This window comes from Triturus cristatus, chromosome 5_1 (assembly GCF_964204655.1).
Source record: "Triturus cristatus chromosome 5_1, aTriCri1.1, whole genome shotgun sequence".
In the NCBI taxonomy this organism is placed as follows: Eukaryota; Metazoa; Chordata; class Amphibia; order Caudata; family Salamandridae; genus Triturus; species Triturus cristatus.
In genome coordinates this window covers 247043564-247070398 of record NC_140587.1, presented here as the reverse complement: position 1 = coordinate 247070398, position 26835 = coordinate 247043564, and the positions used below count along the sequence as shown (strand labels likewise).

Genomic DNA, 26835 nt, shown 5'->3' with positions numbered 1-26835 from the left:
ATTTAGTCTCTGAACAGGAGCATAAATATGCGGCTTATATCTTGTGAGTGGAGCATCGCTGGTAGCTTCCAGTCTTGCGTTATTAGTGAAATATCTACTTTTTTTTGCCTGATAAAGAGCAACTAGCCACAGAGTGAGTCAATGTTGTTGTGGTATAGGCCTCCGAGGTCATCATTTGCCTGAAGGTGTGCAAGCACGTAGAGAGTGGAGAGCAGTGCTTGAAATGGAAAAATAGAAGTGCAGGTGCTCTGTAGCAAAGTACATGGTTGTTTGAGAAGTGCTGGTACTCTCTCTCAAAATAAAGTGCCGGTACTCCGTACCGGACAGTACCGGCCCATTTAAAGCACTGGTGGAGAGGCTGTAAGAGCAGCTGGGTAGAGAGCAGCCTTCAGCAGCAGTGCAAGTGCATTAAGTGCCACAATGGAAAGAGCAGGGCAAAATAACTGCAGAGAATATTTAGAGTACCCCATATAAAAATCCCTTCCATGAATTCATCAATTTAAATCACCGGTCTGATTCTACTGCGTTGTGGACACCTGGCAAAAGCTCCAGGTTTTTTTTCACAATAAAATGACAAAGGAGAATGAAATGATGACCAAAGGGCTTGCTGGACGTAAATGGACCAAAGAAGAGATGTGTTAATTCTAGAGTGGCTTGCAGTACAGTGGCTTAAAGAGGACTTGACTATGACCGCTTAAATGTGTACTGTAAATATACAGACAGTAACCAGTGTCTTCACATTTTGCTGGAAGCAATCCCCCTGAACACGGACCCCACTTCCCCCCACAGTGGACCCCCATCCACCACTCCCAATGCCCATAGGTATGGCCTGTACAATTGCAGACTCTGATGCGCATGCGCCCAGTATTATAAAATTCTGGCCATGAATAGCACAACACAGTACAAGGGGAACCCAGAGTCCTGAAGAAGCTCACCACGCACAGCTTTTAATGAGTAGCATTGTTCTTCACACTGGCTGCAGCACCGATGTTATATTAATTATGTAAGTAAGCCAGCATTGTTGATTCTGTAGTTGAAGCGCAAAGTGATGTATGCAAGGATCGACTTTAACGCAGACGCAGCACACAGCAGTTACAAGCGCTATATAAAATGTATTATTATTTTTCTCCCCCACGGAGAAGCTCCTATCTGCAGCAGGACAGCTGCAGCCCTCACCTATGCGGTGCTGCTTGAATTCCATGAAAAACATGGTGCCTACAGACACGAAGTGCAACAGTAGCGCCTCTATTGAATTAGATGTTAGAAATAATATACGACGTATGCAAATAAGAAAACTGTGCATAAAGCGCTTGCACGCACTGCGGTGTGTTCACTCTCATAGCACATGACAGTCAACCAGCGGTGTACATGCAGTCTGCTTAGCTGTTCGTCCCTTTCTAGGAAGTGGCTGAGAAGGGATCGGTCTACATTTGAGCTAAATAGGATAGTGGGTCTAACCTATTTAAATATAGCGATTCGAAGTCGTTGCTAAACGTTAACAGGTTTTACTAATCCGATTTAACGGTACAAGAATTAAGGGCAGAAATACATAGTAATTCGCACAGTACTACATGTTTTCTTTAAAATGCATTGCGCAAACAGGGTTTGTGTAATGGACTATGTATGTTGCTAGGGGGAAAACAAGAAATTCTAGAAGTAAATTAAAAGTAGCATTTGAACCTGCAAAGCACCATTAGCTAGGGCCAATATGCGAGTGCACACATCTGAAAAATTATCCACAGTAAACGGCAGAACCCCATATACTAGCAAAAGGGTCCTTGCATCCATTTACAACTGGTCAAGTGGAATCTCAACCAGGAAAATAAAACACAGAACTATAGAATTACAGATGAGCCATTCTTGAAAGTGCTCCATAATGCAGATAAACTTAATCAAATGGGGGTTGAAATACTGTGCGGGAGCCTTAGCGCGCAGTATATTTAATTCACTGGACTCAATTGGAAAAACCGCTCTAAATACTACAGGTAACGTGCCGCTGGGAACCGAAATAAGCACACGCTATTCCAGCACCACGAGCCCTCTTGGCGCGTTTCTAAACAACTGGGTCCACTTCTTTCCCGAATCAACGCATGGTCCGGCCCGTCTTCAGAAACCCTGTGTGCCGCACACTCTGGCGGGAACACCGCCTGCCTCTCGACACAAACGGGAACTGACATGGGCTGGCTAAAGGTATGGGGGTATATGACTAACTAACCGCTGCAACTGCTAGACATAAATAAAAGCTATTGTTTGTTTTTTCCCGGTCTCTAGCTGCACTAAAAGCTCCACGGTACATAAATGCATATTTTTTTTTAAACCAAAAAAAAAAGATGCAAACAGGTAGGTGCTCTTATTTTGTGAATCGCCTGAAAATAAAAACAGTCTTTTATAATGTCGATGAAATGCTTTTTTTGTTAGAAGTAGTAGGTTTGCCGGCTTTTGAAATAGGACAATTTTAACTTGTGTGTGGTACACATTTTTGAAAATAGGGCTGAACCATAGGCCTGAAATAAAGGAACCTCTTCAATTAGATGGCTGGGGAACAGGACATTTGATTTAACGCAACACCCCATATCTAGTTCTCTCTCTCTCTTTCTCTCTCTCCATTTCATTGTTTTAAGTTCCTTTTCTGCGGCTCCCTTTCTCTGTTTGCCACTATTCTACCTCATTGAAAGGCTAAGGAGCAGCAGGGTTCCCTTTGCAAAATATTTTAAACTTAGCACTTTGCTTGATACACCGAATGGAAAGTGTATCAACCAAACATGTATTCCCGAGTCAGACTGCATGACCGAGTGTGTAGTAACTATATAGCTGTTCAATCCCTGGTGGCACAGCACCTCGGATAGAGTGCTGCAAGGGCTACACACTTACAAGGTCCCAAAGGCGAAACCTATTGGCTATGCCTATGCTTGTTACTCATGTCACCCCTAGGTCAGGCCCTAGGTAGCCCAAAGGCCAGTGGGCTGTGTAAGTAAAAGGTAGGACATGTACTTTTAAGTTTGTTTGTCCTGGTAGTCAAACACCTAGATTTGCTTTTCACTACTGTGAGGCCTATCCTCTCATATGTTAACATTGGGAATTCCTTATTACACTTTTAAGCTGAAATACCCGATAAGAAAGGAGTAGCTCTTTCATGTTTTAGATCGTTGGAATGGTAATGACAAATCCTTATTACTAGTAAAGTTGAATTTAACATTACTATTTTAGAAATGCTACTTTTAGAAACGTCATTTGTCTGCTTTTAAAGATGTGTGTGCCTGCCGCCTGTTTCCAATACGTTTGGGTTGAGTGACAACTTGACTTCGTGCTTTCCCTATAGACAGCCACACACAAAGGAAGGTTAGGTGTATCTGAGTGCTCATCTGCATCCTGATGGCTCTTCCTGGACAGTAAGAGATACATACACACCTGAATAGGCAGTGTTCTGTCCCCACACAAAGGGTTGATTATCCCCCTGTAGTGAGTCTGGAGCCAGGGCTGGGAAGAAAGGACTTCTGTGCACTTCAAAGACCCTTCTTTGAAGTCACTCCTGCTTCCAAGGCACCACTGGGTATAAGTACTGGGTCTCTTACCCCCATCAAATTCGACACTACTAGACCTATAAATAACCTCTGTCAGAAGAACTGCTGTGCTGCTACAAAGACTGTCACTGTGCTGCTCTTAAAGAACTTCATTGCTGCTGTGCTGTCCTGCTCTCTGACCCTGCTGAGGGAGAGCTTGTCTTTGCCTTGAACCCAGAGTGATCTCCAAGGGCTTGTTGGCTTGCCTTCTGTTGCTTAAGACTCCGGGCTATCGAAGTTTCCACAACTGCTCCTGTGCCTAGTCCAGTGGAAGTGGGCCCAGCTACTTGCTCCAGAGAAATCGACACATTTCCAGTTTGTGTGTAGCAGAACTGGTGCATCGACCATGTTGCGGGAGCAGAATCAATTCATCGCAGTCAAAACTAGTACATTGCCTAAAAAACCACCACATTGGAACCAACACATCGACGCCACAGCAGTGCAGGCAGATCGACGCATCCCCTCCACTGAATGGAGAAACCCAGCGCATCGTCTATGGAACCAACACCTCTTGACTTAGCGCATGGTCTATGGAACAGCCACCACTGCATGTAGAAAACGGACGTATCACCTCGACCGCAGGATCAATATCTACATCGCTCGTCTGCATCCTGCTGTTGTGACTATGATCAAGGTTTTGTGTTCACCAGGCCTGCGTGACTCCTGTATCCAGCTTGCGCTCCATCACGGTCGGCCAGAACTCTCAACTTTGCCCCAGTCCGGTGTGACCAGATAACCCCCATTTGTGCTTTTTGCTTTCTAAGCACTTCACACATTTGTATTCTTTAGAAATTCATATCTCAACTTCTACTCGTTGGATTTGTCGTTTTGGTCTTGTTTTATTTATAAAAGTCACATCTATTTTTCTAATGTGGTCTCTTTGTGGTGCTTTCATTGGGTTACTGTGTTGTGTTGCCCAAATAGTTTACAAATTGCCTCTTAAGTTTAGCCTGGCTGCCCTGTGCCAAGCTACCAAAGGGAGAACACCGGTTAATTTCTATTGTGTATTTTACTTACCCTGACTAGGATTGCGGTCCTTACTTGGACAGGGTGCATACCTCTACCAATTTGAGACCCAATTTCTAACTGGAACCCGCTGCCCCTCATTATAGATTATATAAGTGTAGCCAAGATGCTCGGGGCAATTCTAAAAACTAGGTTGGATTTGTAATCCCTAATCTGTGAATATTTTGTCTCTAGCAAGTCTTCTTGGAGGGCATGCACGATAGCTGTTTGTCTTTTTGTCCAGTGTTTTGAAGAAAACATGGGAGAAATTAAGTCATACAAGGGGTTCACTTGCTTAGCATAAAGCACCAAATAAGAAATTCCACCATAGGGGGGCGTGGCCTGCAAGACGGCCGACTAGGTCGCATTCTTTGCGAGCTCCACCTGCCTGCTTTACATCTTGCACTTATCCTGTCTCCCGACGGACATCCAGGCATACCGCCTGATCCTACACTTGGTGGGAGTTGTTTTGCAGACCCCTCCTTCCCCCCAGACACTGATGCGGCTTCCTGGTGAGCCATGAAGAGGAGGTGGCCAGGATGCTCTGGAGGCCCCAAGATGGTGGCGAGGTGGTGCAGATGCCAGGAGTGAGCCGCACTGGGAGACGGACCTTCACTGTGGAGTCCAGACCCCACAGGTGGCAAGACTGGGTGAGGTGGTCCAACCTTTCCTCTGCTAAGAGTGAGTCTGGGCCCTGCGCTGCTGTCTAGCTAGGGCTGTGGCTCGCTGCAGGGCAGACCTGGCCATGTAGGCAACAATGCTTTCTGGCTCCCTCGTGTTGCTTGCAGGCTCAGGGAAGACTAAGGAAGTGACTGTGGGACCCGTTTGCTCCTTGGGGTACCCCTCCACCAGACCAGAATCATAGCTGGGGCCAGCATGTAGAGCGAAGGTGCTCATCCGATCGTGCGGCCGACACCAGACGTGAGGTGACAAGCTCTGCTTGGGCCCTTACCGCTTCTCTCCTCTTGCTTTGTTGTGCCTGGCAGTTGTGGCTGCCCCTCCCCCGTCCCTGTATTGGAGTGGCCCTGAGCACTAGTTGGTATACCACTGGAGAGGCAGACTGCCTAGCTATATAAGGAGCCATAATCAACCATACTGGCGACCTGCCTGGGCCATGCCACTGCTGCCCTGCTTGCTGCCACTTCTGTAGGATCCTCGCCAAACACCCTGCTCACAGTGGATGGCCTTGGACTGCCCTCAGCACACAGGTGAGAGGCTTTGCTGCCAGCCAGGACTCTGGGGTCACCTGACAGTTGCACAAGGCACATTCTCTGACTCCCGACTTCCTCCTCATGGGGCCTGCAGGGAACCCCTTTCAGCGGCTGATGGCCAGTCTGTTGCTGATACTGGGAGGCCTCATGAAGTGGGGCTAACCTGGCTGGACATTGGCGCCCATATGTCTGCCTGGGACTGTGACATGGTGTGCGACTGCCCCATTAGGGCCAGCAATTAACCTGGCAGTGGGTTGGTCTCTAGCCCATTCGTATCCGGAGGTGGACTGCAAGGCCTTTCGATGCCTCCTCCTTGCTGCAGTGGCGCACCATAGCCATAAGTGCTACCTTTCACCTGCTAATCAGCAGTGCCTCGGGTGGTGTGGTGCACAGACTATCTGGGCCTGGAGCACTGTGGCTTCTGGGAGGTGGGGGAATTTGGACCTGCGGCGAGGAGCAGGCTGTCGAGGTCAGACAGGGATCTGCAGAGGGGGTCGGTGTGATGAGATGAAGTCAACCGCCTTACACACACCTCTGCAACACAGCTGACTCTTCCTGCAAGGACATGGCCTGACGTATCAGGTGCGACTGGTGACGTGTCATGGGTTGCATGCCCACTCCGGTGTCATAGCAACTATCCTCTTCTGGAGAGCAACAACCCCGCGGTCACCTTGAGCTGCCTCCCTTTCTGCCAAGCAATCCCCCAGGGTGGGCGAGTGGTACCTGGAGCCCCAGGGGTGCTGGGCTCTCCTGGAGTGCAGGGTGTGCCAATCCCGCCACAACCCCCAGTAATGTGTCCTTCCTACCGCGAAAGTCATGGTTAAAAAGAAAGATTTCAAACACCCCAAAAGAGAAAGATGTACCGATACATGAGAATATGGACACCACAAGGGGTGCCTGAGGAGTGAACGGCTGCGATGCCAGACAGTGCAGTGCTCCTACTTGCGATCCAATCTGCTCGAGACACACTGGAAGGTGAAATCTGAGAGGTTCATTCAGAAGTCTCGCTTCTGAGAAAAGACCTTCGCAATGTCTTAGAAAGGGTCGCAACGCCGAAAATAAGATTTCAGAGATGGAGGACTCAATGTGGGGCCTTCTCAAAGACATACGGAACTTACTACCACCAAGAGTGGATGATGCAGAAAGTCATGCATGACTGAACAACTTGCGGTTCATGGGATTTACAGAGGGAGTCGAGGGAGCCAACAAGGGGGCTTTCCTGGAGAGCTGGTTTAGCAATACACTCTCCCCCCCCCCCCCGAACAGTGGTCCTCCTGCTTTGTGATAGAACGTTCACACAGAGCGGTGAATGCAAAACCTCCCCCAGTGTCAGAAGTTGCTCTCACAAGAATTCCACAGGAGCTGAAGTTATCACCCAGTACCCCCTCCACCAATGCCCACGCTCACAACTAGTAATTGTGTCAACATATGGCAACAGCAGGGGGTAAGTGGAGAGATAACAAGAGAGACTGCTGTGTAGAGGGTGGTTTACTATTTTTCTATACCGCTCTTCTCCAATTATTCTTCTCTTAACACTTGCTATGGTGTACCTGCATTTAAAAGATCAAATCATAAAACACTTTAATTTTTTTTAGGTCATTAAATATATGTAACATCTAAACATTGCAAATACTTATTTACTCAGAATTCATAAGGAAAGAGGCGCTCTCTCATATGTTGTGTCTGCACTATTAAATGACACTGAATCATATGAGCTCAAGTGCGACCTGCGAATCAGTAGTGGGGCTCCCCTAAGCCAATCACAACGCTGTAATGCTGCAATGCATCATTGTGATTGGTCTGAGCACCATGGTTCAGCGTTCAGATGAGAAATAGAAGCTTGGGCAGGTACTCCACCCAGGCAGTAAAGCAGCCAGGGAGAACATTCATGCGCACTTAGGAGGGTGCCACCACTCCTCTCCCTGCTGCCCAGCCTAGCCCCGCCCCACACAACTGCCCCATTTCAGAAAAATAAAATAACATCTTGTTATTTTATTTTTCCTTTTTTGTCATGCTGAAAAAAGTCAGTAGGGCGACACTCCATCTTAGCAGAGCAGCCACCCCTGCTCAGTCGAAAAGTTCTGTTTTATATATTCCTCTTGCAGCAACTATAAAGACTCAGAAAGAGTTCTATAATTTGTAGGCTCATTAGTAGAGAGACTTAACTGCAGTTTTTGTTGTTTTTTGAGTTGAGATTATAAATAACTATTTACACCTTTACTTTGTCTTTCTTATCCAAAAGGCTCCTTATCTTCTCTAAGCGCATTTTCTTTCAAAGTCTTTTGCTTTAAATATGTTGAAATGACTAGAAGAGAATTGTCTTACATTCTTACCAATAACGTGTAGTCAGTCACCGACTTGAGCATGTGCAGGAAACGAGACACTACCTTGATTTAACTGGAAGCAACTCAGAGAAGTAGTGATCTCTTCTAATATATTCATAGGTTCTGACTGGAAATTGTCTGTAAGAAGAGTAAGGTTTGTTGTGTTACAAATTTGTTGAGGATCTTATAGACGCCAAGAAAGTATGCCAGGAATCGGAGTTTTAATGGAGATCTGCACGTAATGCACATGCACCGAAAACAAACACTTTTCTTACTTTAAAATATTAGATTTATCCTGTGAAGAGGCGCGAAGCTGAGACACTACGGTTTTCCTCACATTATAGTTGAAGTGCGCAGCTCTTCCCTTGAGCATGTGCGTTGAAGTCTGAAGTCTCAAAAGACTAGACTGCTTACTTCCGACCATAGAACCAATTGCAGGAAGAGTATGAAAGGAAGGTAAGCAAACGCTGCCTTAAAGCTATTGTGGACGACAGTGGAATCCTTTTCCAATGTGGGTACTTCTGCGCTTTCAATAATTTGACATTCTTTAGTTTTATTGTTTTTCACATAAACCATATTGATAGAGTTCTTGACACCTGGGGGCTTCGCTGAGGCCTGTAATCACCCGATTTTTTAACTTTCATGACCGAGACATGATCCTCAGGGAAGTGCGCCAGATGGTCAAGATCCGGCATGACAATTCTAAGACTATGGTTTTCCTTAACTATTCGCAGGAGGTCCAGAAGCATCAACACACCTCTGACTTAGCAAAAACAAAGCTGAGGGCCCTTCAGTTACAATATATGCTGCTGTTCCCAGCTAAACTCAAAGTTTCCTACAACGGAAGGGCCCTCTTCTTCCAGTCCCCTGAGAAGGCATAGGCCTGGATAGAAGGACTCCCACGAAGGTTCGACCGATCGACCTGTGGCACTGGCGGAGGTGGCAAGCCCTAAGACCTATAATACGAGGAGACGGCACCACAGTGGCACCTTGACCTGGAGGGACACCACTGCTGGCCAAAAGGCAGTGGCATCGTCCTGAGCACTCCTCCGATACCGGGAGTGACTCGGTCCGATCATTTAAGAAATCAGAACAGCGCCACATTGAGAACTGCTGTGTGTGACTTATGTGAGAAATCAATTGTCTGACTCGGAGGGGGCTCACCCACTGATGGTTGACATTGCTAACTTGGAGCGTGACCCTCCAAGCCAGAATTCCCTGTTGACCAATGAGAAAAGCTACAGGATGGTTCAGTCGGCTCAACAGAGATATTGGGCCATGGGACACCTTTGCTGCTAGTGCGGAGTGTGTGTTTTTATTTCTTCCCTCCCCTTGCATTTTAAAAAAAATTCTTCAATTTTTCTCCTCACTTTTCTCTGCCCCTTTCTTTTGTTTCAGTGTTGGTTCAGTTTTTTTTACCACTATTTCGAGTTTCTAATTGCAAAAGGGGGACGGGCTACAAACCTCATGTCCTTTTCAGGCCAAGTTTGGATTAGATACTTTGGTTCACGTCCATGGGACGGTAATGGGAGGTGGGGTGGTGGTTGTTGAGGGTTTTGTTGCATTGTGTTTTACCTAGTTCTACTATTGATGAGAGACAGACCGTGATACAGATCCATGATACATTACACACAGGCCAATACTTAGATGCACTGAACTCGTCCTATGGGATGGCATTTACCACTGGGTCCCTAGGTGTGGCTATACTGGCGAGGAAACATCCTCCCTTCCAGATCTCCAGGACCTGGACTGACTCGGGTGGGAGATATGTGGGGGTGCATGGGTTCCGCAGAAGGACTGAAATGACCCTGATAAGCTGTCAAACATCTGCTATTCAGCACCAAGATACCCTTGGATGAACGTGTGCTTTACAAATATCTGTTATGTTAAGTTTGTATGCCCCACTCCGGCTACAGGCCCTTACATTTACTAGTGTCACAAATATTCTTCTGAAATCCCCCTAATCACTCTATGTAGCGATAGGAGACTAACAATGTGATTATAGTAAACCGGGTCAGTTAGGGCTCCCGTACAATATCCCTCCAGGAAAACCCCACTAGCGCCATTTGCAGACTGCCTGGGTCTGCGAGATACATGTCATAACCTACATTCCTCTGACAGGACTTATTCCTATTTTCAGGTGCCCGCAGGGTCTACTCTAGACTTGTCTTTGTTTTTGTAGCACAGGACGAAGTTGGAGAAGTGATGCAGGCTCACCACTTCTGGTCCGGCTGGGTAGACTCTGGGGTCCGAGCGCCACTGGTTGGAGACTGAACAGTAGCAAAGGGTCTATGGGCATACTCCAAAACGTACTTTTCTGAAAACGAGTACTCCGAAGCTTCCAAAATAGTACTGTGGAAGGCAAGATGGGGGTTCAGGATCACACACAGAATTGCATTGCTCAGAGGGAAAAAAAAAAACATCAGGCGGAGCTAGATCCTACATCGAGGGGAACTCAGATTCGTTCATGGATCCCTTGATTCAGCGGAAGATAGCAACACATTAGGCAGTATACAGGGATCTGACAAAGGAGAGGGCTAAGCAAACGATGCTGGAATCCCTACACCGCCTATATGATACCGGAGACAAGCTGGGTAAAGTCCTGGCTTGGCTGAGTCGTAAGGAACAAGAAGCCCGATGGGTTTACAGCATATTGACCAGGCGGGAAAACAATTTGAAACAGACTCCCACATTAAGGAGTTTGCCCTATACTATGCAGAGTTATATGAGGCTAGACCGCTTTCCGATTCCCCTGCTATCACATCCTACCTAGCCTTGATCCACACCATCAAATTGGGTGCCGAACAATGTGAGGCCCTAGAAAAGCACACATTATACAAAGTTCTCACTGCTATTGCCAACTTGAACTGAGAGAAGACTCTTCAATTCCACAAGCATTACGCAAGTCTTTTGGCCCCACCCCTAGTAGCCCTTTTTCAGGAGGTAAGAGACAATGGGGAGCTTCCTCCTCATCTCTGGAGTGCCTCTATTATAGTGCTCCCCAATGATGGGAAACTTAGGGACCGGTGTGACTCTTACCGGCCGATCTCCCTTCTCAATGTTGAAACAAAACTCCTGGCCACGCTTCTGCTGCAGATCATCTTACCACTGATACACCACGACCAGTCGGGATTTATGCTCGGCAGATCTACACACCGCAACTTAGGCCGCACACACAACTGGCTGGCGACTGCTCGGGCCTAGATCCCAACGACTTCCTGTCCTTAGACACGGAAAAGGCGTTTGACACTTCACTGGCCATTTTTTGGAACAGATATTATTAAAGTTGGATTTTGGACCCCACTTTCGGAAATCTGTGGCAGTACTTTATCACAACCAAATGGCGACGGTCAAATGAATAGGAGGGTTTCTAATAGATTCTCCATCGGTATGGGCACCAGGCAGGGTTGCCCTTTGTCCCCCACTATTGTTTGCCCTCACAATCGAGTCCTTGGCCTGCAAGATCTACTCACCCTGGCATTAGAAGGTCCTGATTATCATCCTCAGACAAGCAGGAAGAGAAAGTGTGCAAGTGTCTCTGTATGCAGACAACATACTCCTGTATGTGACGGATCAAGAGACTACTATACCGACACTATTCCAAGTGCTGAGTACCTACGGGACCCACACGGTATATTGGGTTAAATGGGCAAGACTGTTGTACTACCCACACGGTTCGCTTGCGGCACTGGCACACAAGCCCTCTATGTAGTTGACGGTTTTAAATACTTGGGCATATTTAGGACTGCACAGAGGGATCTTTGTGCCACTCGCAATCTCGGGCGTGTGCTAGACAACCTTCAGGTTGATGTTGGCTAATGGAGGGGGCTCATCCTCACACTGATGGGCCGGGCAGCCCTTTTCAAAATGATCACACTCCCCAAGCTCTTATACACTGTCTAAAATACTTACTATCCTATCCCCCAGATGTCATTCTCTAGGGTTGAGGATCATCGGACCCTGCAGTGGGATGGCAGCCACCCAAGAATATCACTCTGGACGCTGCAGCAGACTCAATATAAGGCAGGCTAGTGCTCCAAGGTATAGCAGGCTATTTCTGGGTATCGCATCTAAGCAACATCAATGACTGGATTCACGATCCATAAGACCACCCCACATTCAGATTAGAACACGCAGAACTGGAGAAGCACTCCTTACTGCACTGTTTATATGGAGGGAAAGGCATCCATAGCCTGGCACCAGCGACACAGGTGGTCTTGGCACCATGGGCCCAACCGACGAAGACACTGGAATGGACGCATAAGATCACACCGTAAACACCCCCTATGGGAAGGGACGTGGCTAAAGGAAGTTGCGAAATTGCAGGCTTTAAGGAATGGGACGCTATAGGCATTTCCAAATTTGGGGATATCCTTGAAACTGGAGATATGTCCTTCTCTTCCACCAAGACGACTTATCTACATCCCATCTAATTCCTCAAATATGCCCAGCTCCATCACACCTGGTGAGTGGAGGGTTTAGATGACATGGATCTCCCGGAATACTTCCTTCTTTAGGGCTAGCTTTTAATGGAAGAACTAGGTAGGGGGCAGTTTCCCCGACATACCGTGCTATCAATAACATGCCAGACTGTCTTAGCTAAGAAACAAGTGGGAGCGTTACCTGGGAGAGCTTGCGAATATTGCCTCAGCCAAATCAGAATTCTCCCCATGGTCTACTATGACCGCAGGACTATCCACAATGGTCAATGCATCATTACCATCTTATCTTCGCTGCACAACGCCAAGTTTCCTTTCTACACACAATTTGGGACTGCTCCCACATACAGATCTATTGGAGCAGGATTATTCAAGAGCTTTACCATATACCGCAGACCTCAAACCCATCGAACCTGAAATTCATCCTGTTGGGCATTCCAAAAGAGGTTGACCTTTCTGGATTCAAGTTCCTATTTGTTCCTTAGGTCTTGTAGTGGCCAAAAGGGATATTGTGAGACACTAGGGCACACCAGAGACTATCACTGAAAGGATAAAAGGGACGGACATGTACTTGGCAGCTAAAAAGGTGACATACTGGAGATGCTCCCACAAATTTTTATAAGATCTGGGGCTCGTGGAGGGCCTTCTATGGGCTGAACCAGGTATGACAGATGACAATGTGTCTCGGTAGGCCTGTGGGGGATAATATATCTACTTCATGGCGGACTCTGTATTGTCCGCAGTATCCTTTGTTTGAGCTTCTGGTGTTTTGGTGACAGGTTGCTGAGCCCACATTGTACACCAAGGTCTCTGTGTGTACAATCGATATCGCCTGTTGCGCTCATCTGTCTTTCTGCCTATGTTTTACTAAACATTAAAATATATATTTTTTTTACAGTCCCAACAGGGTTTGTAACTTTTGGAGGTTGCAAAATACACTTGTGAAGAAAGTCTGTCTCTAACCCCTGGCCCTCAATGGATAACTCATATCCAAGGAAAATGATTTCCAACTAAGCCGTTTTTGACTTATTAAAATTAATTTGGTGTGTATTCAATATTGTCACTCTCCAATCCACCCTAGTCAGAGGTGTTTAAATCATTAATTGTGATGTAAATACTGGCGATGTAGGATTGCTCCTCGGATCTTGTTGTAGGATCTCCATAACGCATGGCAGAAATACACTAGGGCTATTCTTGTACCCTATTGGCAATCTGTTAAAGAAATACTACCATCTGTTAAAGGTGAAAGTAGTTAGATACAGGCTTTCAGGCATTAGGTTTTGACTGAAAAACACATTGGAAACATTGATGGTTATCATATAATGTTTTGCACCAGGTTTGCCATAAACCCACACTGTGAGCATTTTGAACTGTATGCAAGCTTAAATTCCTATAGTCTAATACTGTTCTGTAGGATCGATCTGATATTAAGTCAGAAAAAAGATGGGTATTCACCGTTGAATTACAAGGGATTATAATGCTCCGATTCTGCAACTAATCTAAGATTACTTTTATGTTGTGAATTTCTTTCAGGCTTCAGAGGACATTGAGCTTTAATTTGGGGGCACACTCCACATAGGAATGGCCTGAAATAGAATCTTCACCCTGCCAGTTAGATTTCTGTACAAGGCTGGGTCTGGTTATAGATCCCACTCTCTTGCATACATTTCCCTGATATATTCAGGTATGAAGAAAGAAAAGGCTACTTTAATCACCTAGTCCCTGCAGGACACCTACCTAACTGCATGTAATCCTCAGTCAGTATTGTAACATCATAAACCCTGTCTGGAGTATTCAAATGTCTATCTTGGGCCTTGATCTGTATATTTTCTGTTTCACCACAAGCAACTCCTGGAGTGTTTGGTGCAATATTGTCACTTCTTCGGCTTCTAAAAGCTCCCAGTTGCTCACAAATCCACCAACACAAACTGGGATCTTATAGTTCACGGGGTAAACTGTACAGTCTTAGCCAATGTCAAACAGGTTATGCCCCCATGAGGTGGTGTGACAATTTTCCTAAAGAGCTGAAGAAGCCATCTTCAGCAGATCTTGTGCTCACTATTTTATTCTATGTAAAAAGTTACCCACACCAGCACAGTAAAATCAGTTGTTTGTCAAATCATGTTGACTTACTCCATGGAATTCTGGCAGTTATCATATCTGATCACATATCCCAATTTATTGCATGAATTTGACAAGAATGATGCTCAGCCCTCAAGATAGCTCTGGTATTATCCACAAGTTATCACCTTAAGTCCACCGTACAGACCGAGCACATGAACCAAACCTTGAAACAGTATTTAAGGTGCTATTTATTGAATATGAATTGTTCTTCGCTGGATCTCCTTTGGCATGCAGAAGTGGCTTATATCAATACTCAGTATACATCCACTGGTTTTTCACCATTCTTTCGGAGTTATAGATACCACCCCAGACTGCTGACTGAAATTCCAAAAAACTCTCAAGTTCCTGCTGTGAGAAAAGGTTCACAAAAGGCAAGAGGTCTACAGCAAAATTAGAAAGAACTTAGAAAAAGACAATAATAGTTGCTACAAACAAGCTGATGGGCATCGGCAAAAAGGACCAGAGTATCGAGTGGGAGATCAATTGACTCTCCACACATTTTCCTTAAAAAATAATTCAGGGGAATTTCCTCCAAGATATATTGGTCCATATGAAGTGCTTAAAAGAACTGAACCACAAAATTATAGACTAGCAATGCCTCCTGCCTTGAAAACACACCCAGTTTCCCTATTAAAATTAGCCATTACTCCATTTTGCAACCTTCTCCAGTTTTGGTACAAGGGGTACCTGAATTTAAAGTGAGTATAATTTTGGACTCCAAAATATAAAAGGGGAAATTGTGATATCTAACTTCTTGGCAGGGATGTGTTCCAGAAGAGTATTATTGAGAACCAACTGAGATGGTTCATGCCCCTTGCCTAGTAAAAAGGTTTTAACAATCTTGATCCCTTGCGCCCAGACCCAGGAGAGCAGCAGGAAGGAACACTGTCAGGAAAGACAAATGAACACCTACTAATACAGGAGACTCTCATTCTAAGAGCTTAAGGATTATCCAATTAGTGAGTGTGTTTAAGGTATGGGGTACTTTCTGCAGTGAAAGCCTATGTGGCAAGTCACCGACTTTTGGTGGAAATAGCATTGGCTGAAATATGGTTGTGTTTACAGAAATGTCTCACCAACCACCAACTTTGTTCACCTGTGCAGCTAGAGTTCTGAAAGAGTGTCTCTGGAAGCTTTCAGAAGGTGGTTTCTACATACTGGCAAAAACTTGAATGAGACTGCCAATGCTGTGAGGGCATTTCTTTTTTTCAGCCCTGTGGATACTTGGGTGTGAGAGGGTAACTATCAGAGTTGGTTGATGCGGATTTGAAAATTCAGTTAGCAAGAACTCATTATTCTGGTGGGAAAAGAACAGATCTTTATTTCTGTGTCAAGATACTCCTACAGCCCATTTGGGTACTCAAGGCAACGGTTTTAAAAAAACTGCTTGGATTGTGATGAACAGTGAAATGTGCTCATTGCAAGCTCTATTTTAAGGACCGATCGAGACAGAATTCTAAAGAGAACTGTAAGCATTCCTGTCAAGATCAATCTAGTTGTCCATTTTTGTTCTTCGTGGGGCTTTAGCCAGCAGGAATTATGGCGAAGTTTTGATTTTCTTGTGTCAACTATAAGCTGTTCACGTTATTTTTTCCATCAAGTTAATTTGAGAATATTAACCTTTTCACTTGAAGACTGATCCTTTGATAGAAAGAGCAGCAGGATACATGCAGACATTTTTATATGCCCATCCAGATTTTGTCAGGACCAAACAAGGTCCTGTGTTCTATGATTAACAAAACACTGTTTCAAAAGTATTACTATTAGTTGCTTCTAACTTGAAATGCATCCATTCATTCCCGTTTGGTCCTGACAAAAGCAGGTTGACCTGGATAGGTATCTTTTTTAAAACAAAGTCTATAACATGTAGACTATACCCTTAGATGTGAGATTACTAATTCCACTTCACTAACTTCTACAACTTTGTTTTATCCTTGCCAAAGGACCAGAAGAATAAAATTTCAGGCATGGGATAATCATTTGGACAATTTTAACCTGCAGCCTCATAGATACTCTGTTGAGATAACTTTCTAACTAGGTCCCTCTATTATGGAAGTTGAACCCATATACATGTACTTCTATTCTGGACAAGGAATGCCACAGTTATATTGTGGGAGTGAGTCCTTTTAAAAAAGAAAAAAAACAGCATTTTAAAGGGATACAGACACTAGTTATAACTAGTAACCTTGATAATAATATACTGTCTCTGCAAGTCAGACTGTCACTATCGGATCCATTTTCACGAGAGGGCTACCGTCAAGTGAATTTTATATTATTAAATAATGCCCAGGCATACAGTAGGGAAGTGCTTCTTAACTAACCTGAAAATAGAAAGCAGTATGCAGGTTCGGCTGTTACAGATCTGTGGGCTATAAACTGTATATTGTCGAGGAAGTTGCAGTTGTCTTTCTGGGCTATGTCTCAGGGTTGTGAGATGAAGCAATTCTCTTGGAAACAACAATGATTTCAACTGTCTTCAGAAGAATATATTCTCTTGAATGGTTTGAACCCTGGCTGGTAGTAGGTCCCATAGTTTGGCGACTTGTATTGAAAAAGCAGTGCCTCCCATGTACTTTATTTTTTTCTTTTAAAGTGGTATGGTGACTTTTGCAGCTAAGTTAGTGGGCAATATCCTGTTTGTATTGCTTGAATTTAACTTGTGGGTATAGTGGTTCTTTTCCTTGGGAGACACTGTGAACATTGCAACATTTCTTTAATATTACTTTTCTAGCTATTGGCAGCCAGTAAAGTTTTTGCAGGATTGTAGTCGTGTGTTCTCTTGGGTAAAGGTGGAAGAGTAGTCCATCTTTTTGGATTGGTTATGATGGCCTACTCTGCCTGGTCTGAAGCTGGATTGTTAGTCCGATATCAATTTATTTTCTTCTCTAAATGTTTAAAGTTGACTAAACACTGCAAAAATATTTTCTTGGAATGGGCCATCTGATATAGGTCTGTTTGCTGGGCCAGATGGATCGAGGTTTTTCTTTCAGACGAGTGGTTTAATACAGGAGCTATTCAGCTTCTGAGGGAATGAACCTATTTCAGGGACTTGTTGAGTAAACTTCTAGCTAACTCCCCTGCATAGGCTCTGTGAAGGATATCTTTAAAGATTTTTGACAGTGATCCTAATGGTCTATTTAAGAGAATATTGAGGAAATAATTTTCTGAGACAGTATTGAAAGCATGTAGTGGTGGAAGAATGCTTTTTGTCTTTCTATGGTGGTATTGAACAAGTTACTTACCTTCGGTAACGATGTATCTGTAAGAAACATTAGTTAGTTAGATTCCTCACCTTAGAATATCCCCAGGCGTCAGGCTGAATCCGGAAAGATTTTTGTAGCAATACCCCTTGCGCATCGGTAGGCGTCTTCTGCGGCTCCGCGTCCGTCTTCGGCATCGTGCGCCGGAATGACGTCGGAGTACTTAGACGCCGCCCTCTCGCGCTGACGTCAGTTCTTATACATAGCTTTCCGCGACAGGGACGCTAAGCCATGCAAGAGACCGACACTGGTGCCCAAAAATCTAGGGCCCTGAAAGGGAGAACCTTAACGCTAGATGTCGGTTCGCAGAACGGGGAGGCTGGCTGGGTTGGTGAGGAATCTAACTAATGTTTCTTACAGATACATCGTTACCGAAGGTAAGTAACTTGCTCATTTGAAAGAAACACGTTAGTTAGATTCCTCACCTTAGAATAGATACCCCAGCAATACCAACCCCGGAGGTTGGCCTGCGAACCAAGATCACACCAGAAAGTCCTGGAGAACAGAAAGGCCAAAGTGGCCATCTCTCCGGACTTGGCTGTCCAGGCAATAGTGCTTGGCGAACGTGTGCAGTGAAGCCCACGTCGCCGCCTGACAAATGTCCTGCAAGGGGACTCCCCGTCCCAGGGCAGTTGTCGCCGCTGTGGCCCGGGTGGAATGGGCTCTCAGCCCAACAGGAGGGACCTTTTTCGCCAAGGAATAGCAGAGTTTAATACACAACACAACCCTTAGCGAGATTGTCCGCTTGTGCACAGCTTTACCCTTCTTAGCACCTACATATCCAACAAAAAGTTGGTCGTCCACCCGGGACGGTTTTGTGCGGTCCAAATAAAAGGACAGCGCACGTTTTGGGTCCAGACGGTGAAGCCTCTCTTCATCTTTTGAAGGATGCGGAGGCGGAAAGAAGGTGGGCAGCGTGACAGATTGCCCGATGTGAAAGGGAGTCACGACTTTAGGAAGAAAAGAAGGACGTGTCCGGAGGACAACCTTATCCGGATGAACCGAAAGGAAGGGAGGCTTAGCTGACAGAGCCTGGAGCTCACTCACCCGCCTAGCGGAGGTGATAGCCATGAAAGCAGTTTTCAGAGTCAGTAGACGAATTGGACAGTTGTGAAGGGGCTCAAAGGGAGCGCACATCAGAAAAGTAAGAACAAGGTTCAAGTCCCACTGAGGCATTACGAATGGAACATGAGGGAACATATGAGTAATGCCCTTGAGAAAACGTGAGACAACAGGGGACTTGAAAAGAGAAGGCTGATCAGGAAGCCTTAAGAAAGCAGAGATTGCAGCAAGATAACCCTTCAAGGTGCCCAGAGCAGAGCCCTGCTGGGCCAAAGAAAGAAGAAAGAGGAGAACCTCAGAAAGAGGGGCAGAAAGGGGATCCACAGCCTTTGCTGTGCACCATGCCACAAATTTGTTCCACCGGCAGGCGTATACCGTCTTTGTGGAGGGACGCCTGGCTGCCAGAATGACATCACAGACTTCAGGAGGCAAGTCAAACGGCATCAACTGTCGTCGCTCAATCTCCACGCATGGAAGTGGAGGCTGGACAGGTTTGGGTGGAGGACCGTCCCCTGCTGCTGCGACAGAAGGTCCTCCAGAAGAGGCAGTCGTATCGGGGGATCGATGGACATACTGAGTAGCTCGGGATACCAGTACCTTCGTGCCCAATCCGGAGCCACCAAGATGACTTGGGCCCGGTCGCGCCTGATCATCTTCAGCACTCTGGGCAGAAGTGGTATAGGCGGAAAGGCGTACAACAGACCGCAACTCCACTCGCGACGAAAAGCGTCTCCAAGCGAGTGCCGCCTTGGAAATTCCTACGCGCAGAACTGCTGACATTGCGCGTTCTCTTCGGTGGCGAATAGATCTAACCAAGGCTCTCCCCACTGCAGAAAGAGACCTTGCGCCACGTCCGAGTTCAGACGCCATTCGTGATCCATCATGCACCGGCGGCTGAGTTAGTCTGCTCTGGCGTTCAGAGAGCCAGCCAGATGTTGAACCACCAGGGTGATGCCCGATGTTCCAGCCATGACCAGAGGCGCAGAGCCTCCTGACAAAGGGTCCACGACCCCACCCCGCCCTGTTTGTTGCAATACCACATGGCGGTGGTGTTGTCCGTGAACACCTGCACCACACTTCGCCGGACAGAGGGAAGGAAGGCTTTTAGTGCAAGTCGGATCGCCCTCAGCTCCAAGAGGTTGATATGGAGCAGAGTCTCCGCCGGAGACCAGAGTCCTCTGATCTCCGCCTCTCCCATATGGCCCCCCCATCCCAGGAGGGACGCATCCGTCACTACGACATGCTCCGGTTGGGGTAGGGCGAGAGAGAGATCTGCCGCTGACCCAATCGCGATTCGTGAGCCACCACTGCAGCTGGTTCGCAGTGCCCTCAGATCAAGACATGGTCGGACAGGTTGCCTCGATGCTGGGCCCACTGAAACTTCAGGTCCCACTGCAGAGCCTGCATCCGCCACCTGGCGTGAGGTACCACAAGGATGCAGGAGGCCATCAGCCCCAGAAGCCGCAGCACCAACCTGACCGAAACCCAGGACAGAGGCCGGAAGATGGAAATCAGGGCCTGAATGTCCCAGACCCGCTGTTCCGGCGAATAGACCCGGAACTGCGCCGAATCGAGAACCGCCCCAATGAAAAGGAGCTTTTGGGAGGGACTCAGGTGCGACTTCGGCACATTGATGGAGAACCCCAGCGAGTGCAGGAGGTCGGCCGTAGTCTGGAGGTGGGAGACTACTTGCTGGGGCGAGCCCGCCTTCAACAGCCAGTCGTCGAGATAGGGGAAGACTGGAACCCCTGATCGGCGCAGATGAGCTGCGACCACCGCCATCACTTTCGTGAACACCCGAGGGGCACTGGTGAGGCCGAAGGGGAGCACGGTGAACTGAAAGTGCTCCTGACCCACCGTGAACCGCAGGTAACGCCGGTGGGCCGGCAGGACGGGGATGTGGAAATAAGCATCCTGCAAGTCCAACGCTACCATCCAGTCTCCAGGGTCTAGGGCAGCCAGAACCTGAGCTAAAGTTAGCATCTTGAACCGTTCCTTCCGGAGGAAGGCGTTGACGCTCCTGAGGTCCAAGATCGGGCGTAGGCCCCTTTTGCCCTTCTTGGGAACCAGAAGGTAGTGGGAATAACAACCACGACCTACTTCTGGACCAGGAACGCGCTCAACGGCCTCTTTGGCCAAGAGGGCCGAAACTTCCTCTCGTAGAAGATGCAAATGATCCCCCCCGGTGGTTCAGCGACGGCATGGCTGGAGGGGTCATCTCGAAGGGGAGGGAGTAGACGATTTGCAGCACCCACCTGTCCGACGTGATGGAGCGCCAGTGGAGCAGGTGATGGCGAACTCTGCCGCCCACTGGCGGTGAATGGACCTGAAAGCTCGGACTAGGAGGGCTTTGAGGCAGATGCTGCCGGGGTGGATGTGGACTGACCGGCACGTTGACCTCCAGTACAGCCTCGGCGGAATCCACGTCCAGGTTGGTTCTGCGGCCGGTGGCTGGGCGGACGCGAGGAGGCAGCCCTTCCTTGGCCACAAAAGGCGGAAGTTAGCGGCCGCGGGGCCGAAAGACCCAAGGACTTGGCCGTGGCCCGGGAGTCCTTGAACCGAGCCAGCGCACTGTCCGCCTTCTCACCAAAAAGGCGAGTGCCATCAAAGGGCATGTCCATGAGGGAACTCTGGACGTCCGTGGTGTCAAGTCCACACCGTATGGCGTGCCGTGCTGCATCTCGACCGTCAGCAAGTGCTTGAGTGAGTCGAGCTTGAGTGAGTCGAGCCCGAGCCTCCACCGGGCACAAGGGCAGCACTTCCTCCACCGTATCCCACAGAGAGTGGGAATAATGGTCCAAAAGGCAAGCGGTATTTAAAGACCACAGCCCCAAACTCAGGGACGAGAACAGTTTCTTGCAAAACTGTTCCAACCTCTTGGATTCCCGATCCGGAGGAGCGGACGGGAAGGAGGATTGGGAGGTTGAGGCCTGGATAACCAGACTCCCGGGGGTGGGGTGTTGGGAGAGGAAACTGGGGTCGCCCGGAGCAAGGCGGTGGTGCCGGGCAACGTTCCGGTCCACAGGAGGGACTGTGGAGGGCTTGGACCAAGTGCCCTGCAGAACGTCAATGAGGGCCTCATTAAACTGCAGCAGAGGGTCAGTGGAGCTTGCTGTCGGTTGAAGGACCTCTGTGAGGACGTTAGTCCTCACGGCCGCAGCAGGCAACTCCAGCCCTAGGGCTTCGCCCGCCTTGTGCAGCACCACTGAAAAAGCTGCACCCTCCTCAGAGGCCACAGTCGGAGAGATGAAGCCAGCGTCCGGCGAAGTGTCCAGACCACTGGCATCCCCCAGTTCGTCTGCCAAGTCCTGTGCAAGTTGACCCTGGAGGGCCATAGGGTCCTCAGCCCCCTCCCAGTCGCCCCCGTCATCCGATTCCTGGTAAACAGGGGGAACGATCGGAGCCGGACGGTAGATGAAATGGTCATCCATCGACGTTGGGTGTGGCGCCGTACCGGCGTCGGGTCCTGACAGGGGCTGAACCGGGGAACGTCGTCGTCCGGAGACGGCGCCGGAGATGGAGATGGAACCGGTGTCGGCGCCGGCGGTCGACCGAGATCCAGGCCTGGATCCCTCAGGGACCTGCGGTGTCGGGGCCGGAGCCGGCGCTGCCGGCACGCGTTGTCGCCCAGTCGAACCTGCGGGGCCCAAAGGCACGCCTACAGGCGTCTACGGCGGAGCCAGGCCCCTCATGGCCGAGAGGAAGGCACTGACCTCCGCCGGAGTCGCGTCAGTCCCAGGGACCGGCGGGTATGGGGACAGACGCGGCTCCGATGGAGCCACGGGGGTGGGACCACCCTGACCCTCAGCCGAGTCGCGTGTCGAGCAAGGGGAGTCTGAAGAGCGATGTAGTCTCTTGCACTTCTTGGAGTGCTTCGACTTACCCGAAGACCCCGACGAGCGATGGCTACGGCTCTGCGATCGGTCCTTGGACCTCGACCAGGACTGCGAGCGGCACGGAGCCGAAGCTCGAGAAGCTTATGGGACCGCTCCCGCCTAGCTTTCGACGTCAAGGCCTGGCAATCGAGGCACGACTCCGCGTCATGGTCGGCCCCCAGGCAATAAAGGCACCGGCGATGGTGATCCGTCACCGACATCAGGCGATGACAGGCTCACAGGCCTTGAAACTGACGTCAGCGCGCGAGGGCGGCGTCCAAGTACTCAGACGACATCATTCCGGTGCACGACGCCGACGACGGACGCGGAGCCGCAGACAACGCCGAGCAAGGGGTATTGCTACAAAAATATTTCCGGATCCCGCCTGACGCCTGGGGATATTCTAAGGTGAGGAATCTAACTAACGTGTTTCTTTCAGATGTGAGTTCTTAAGGAAATATTTTACTTTTTGGAATCAATTCCATGGAGATGATGTCACCAAAGGCTTGAGGTTGTGGTGTTTGTGTTTTGGCACTCTGAACGGATTTCTTCTATCAACTTGTAGAGCTCCTCAGAAAGGTAGTCAACTTCAGTTATGTGTGTGGATCAGTCTTGTCTTTTTATGGGTCCAACAGCTTTTCTATAGGGTCGGTTATAGCGGCATAGCATGATTTTGTCTTTCATTTCTTGATCGCACAAGCAGAGCAACTGTCTGAATCACATAAGGGATCTGATGAAGAATCTTCATTTTAATTAGCCCATAAGAATAACTTCAGGAGCCATTGCTGGATGTTTTTCAAATGCTCCTGATTAAGTGTTTTGTAGTTCAAAGTGACCACTTGTGCAATAGTGTGTCTAATTTATAATCATCCCCAAGTATTTGATTGATTTTAAGTTCCACTGGTTCGGTATGAGCCTATGGAGATCCTCAGCTTGGTGTAGAAGTGGATGAATCAAGAGGGCCTCTAAGTTCGAGATATTAATTTGAAAGTTAGAGCTCACCCTGATAGTGTCCAGCTCTTCTAGTACTGGTGGTATGAATAAAAGTGGTTTTGGGAAAGTGAGCATGGCCCCATCCGCAAACAGTCAACTTGAAAAAACCTTTACCAATATGCACCCCTTTAATATCATTCCTATGCCACATAGCACTAGCAAAGGGCTCTAGCATCAATGCAAATGTAAGTGGTAAAATAGGACACCCTGTCTGATGACCCCGCTCTATCCGCATGGGATGTGAGGATGTACTGTTTACCCTAACACTCTGAGATCAAGATCTCGCCATGACCCAGCTAAGAATGCAGAAACCCTTCACATCCCAGAAACCGATCTTGACTTAGAGAATGCAATTTGTAAGGAAAATACATTCCATTGAGGCATTTGTTCCAATTGCTTTACTTTTTATTTTCACATATGAAAATATTCCATCTTCATATACTGCTACATATTTGTTCAGCCTCGAACATGTGTAAGTGAAAATAAACAGAAGATAAATTAGAAATGTCAAACTTAAAAAAAAGAATTGCTCAAGTGTTATTGCAATTCACAGAAACTGGAAAAGCCACTTACTAGACACAAGAACAGAAGTGATTAATTAGTTTAATATGTACACTAAAGAAAAGCAAGCCAAATTAAACATTCTTTCTCCATTACACTCTTAAAGAAGCAGCACCTCAACTGAATCAAAAAATGACAAATTACACATTAGAATGTTTTCTCAATTTAACGATGGATGTCTTGTCAAACCAGTTTCAGTAAACATCCGCCTCCCAGCCATTGTATGTGTTAGAGCTGAGTGTAGGATGTTTACATAAACTAAGTATTGCTTTCGTAATTCTAGAACTGAATTGCTTTTATCTTCTGGTGCTGCTCCCAATTTAAACTTGTACAATTACGAACTATGGGCAGATTTCAAATTAACAATATACTAATCTCAAAGCAACTTTTGACACAGCAGTTAAATCTGTTCATTCAGCACTGCCTACTGAACAGTTTATCTTCTGTACATACTGAGGAAATAGCATAGTAAGTTCCAAACAAGTTGTGTAACTTTTGAGCTGTATTTTCAATTTACCGTAGGGGCGCGGATCGAAGTAGGGGCTTCGAATCATTAAAAAAAGGATATGTTGATTACTCTGGGATACAGAGAAAAGTGAAAGAGGAAGAAGTAAAAGTGACATTAGCATTGGAAAGCAATTTAACAAGCTAAACAATCACATTAGAGGTTAATCTAAATTAAATCATTTCATTGGTAGAATCGGTTAATTTTGTACCTTACAAATGCTTAACATTAATATGTACAAAAATAACCGTCCACTGAAACAGCTCAGAAGACTAAGCCTCCCCTTACAACTATTTTTTTTGCAAATTAATCACCTTAAACGTTCATTTTATTTAAAGCATTGCATTAGACATCAATTGTGTACAGTACAGATGCTTAACAATAATATATATACAAAAGGATAATTTATATTTTACCATAGATAGCCCACCTCCATTGAAACATTTCAGTAGACTGAGAATCAATCCCTTTGTAACTTTATGCTTGCATCTGGTTGTTGGATGTAATGATTAAAGAGAGCATGTGAAGAAGCCTGAGTGACACTGCTGGACAGACCTCTTCCTCCCCACCCATCCCACTAATCGATACTTACCTCCATCCATCTAACAGCGCTGTCAGAGCATATGGCAGCAGGTACAAAGCACCAACTACAGTACCGTCTACAGGCAGGGTACTATTATGAACGTCACACCAGTGAAGGGGGTAACTAGTAGCAGAAGCTGCAAAATATGATCCCGCGAATGGCAATTCCCGTACAGGGAACAAAGGCACAGAGGGGGCAGGATAGGAGCGCGCACAGGGCCATATGGCACATGTGTTTTTTACTTCATTACCAGATGCGACTGGTGCAGGTTCCTTTATAAAGTTATTTCTGCAGATGGTCGATCCCCCAAAAACCCAAATACCTGTAGCCATTATACTATATATCACATCACTAATTAGAATTTTAAGTAATACATTTCCACAATAGATACAAATCTCCATCAGCCACCTTTAGGGTGCAAGGGGGCTACCTAAATGACCACGATATCGAATACAGTTCTAGATATCTAGTTTGACAAGCTTTGTTAAAAAAGATTCAAAGTAAAACTACAAAAGGCCCAGGGTAATTCTACAAACGACCCTATGATTAATGCATTCAACACTTACATTTCTTTCAATGCTGCACTTCAAGAAAGTAAATGTATTTCTACATTCATCCATGATTTGCCTGTCTAATATGATTAGTATTCTTAAGCATGAACATATAATCTACAGTGTCAGGTCAAACTACCTTTACCAAAAAGCGAAATAACTCATCCGTTACATGGCTTAACATCTATTATAGAGCCCCAACAGCAGTAAAACATGAAGCATCTGCCACACATCTAGCAATCCATTCTTTTTATAAGTATCCTGTATTATAGCCTCCAGTGAAGTCATTCATGTGGACAGGACTGTTCTAACCATAATTATGAGTTTAAAATTCATCCTAAATTACTTTGTTTTACAGTCCTTTACATTCAAAACCATATCGAAGATGTACAGGTCCCTAGACATACCATGCTTTAACTGGCTGGCCATCTTATGAACATTTGTTCAAATTTCATCATCAGAGAAAGGCTCTTCACAGAAGCTGATCATGTCAAGCCGGTGGCAGCAAACATCGGACTGAAAGCTACACAATTTACAGCTTCCAGTCGGGGATGTTTACAACGACAAGCAACCAAAAGGTGTTCTATGACATCGTTTTTGAAGTGTTTCTATAGGTACTATGTGCAGGCATGCAGTAGGTAAACAGTGGCATCCACCTATAAAACCAGAAGAAAAAACAGTATGTTAGAAGTCATTTTATTTGTCCTTTCCTGATTTAAGATACTAATCTGAAACGGGTACACAATACTGAATAAAAAAAAGAGCAATGAGCGAATGCCATT

The 26835-nt window shown here is 46.7% G+C and overlaps 1 protein-coding gene across 2 annotated transcripts in view; it reads right to left on the bottom strand.

The window, feature by feature from the left end:
- Window positions 1–26835, bottom strand: part of ZFAT (zinc finger and AT-hook domain containing) — a 1096910-nt gene that overhangs the window by 1013208 nt on the left and 56867 nt on the right. For both annotated transcript variants that reach the window (XM_085604879.1, XM_085604878.1), the window contains one exon: window positions 26461–26709. In XM_085604879.1, the coding sequence (XP_085461005.1) occupies window positions 26461–26482 (22 nt within the window). In that variant the 5' untranslated portion in view covers window positions 26483–26709. The remainder of the gene's footprint in view (window positions 1–26460; window positions 26710–26835) is intronic.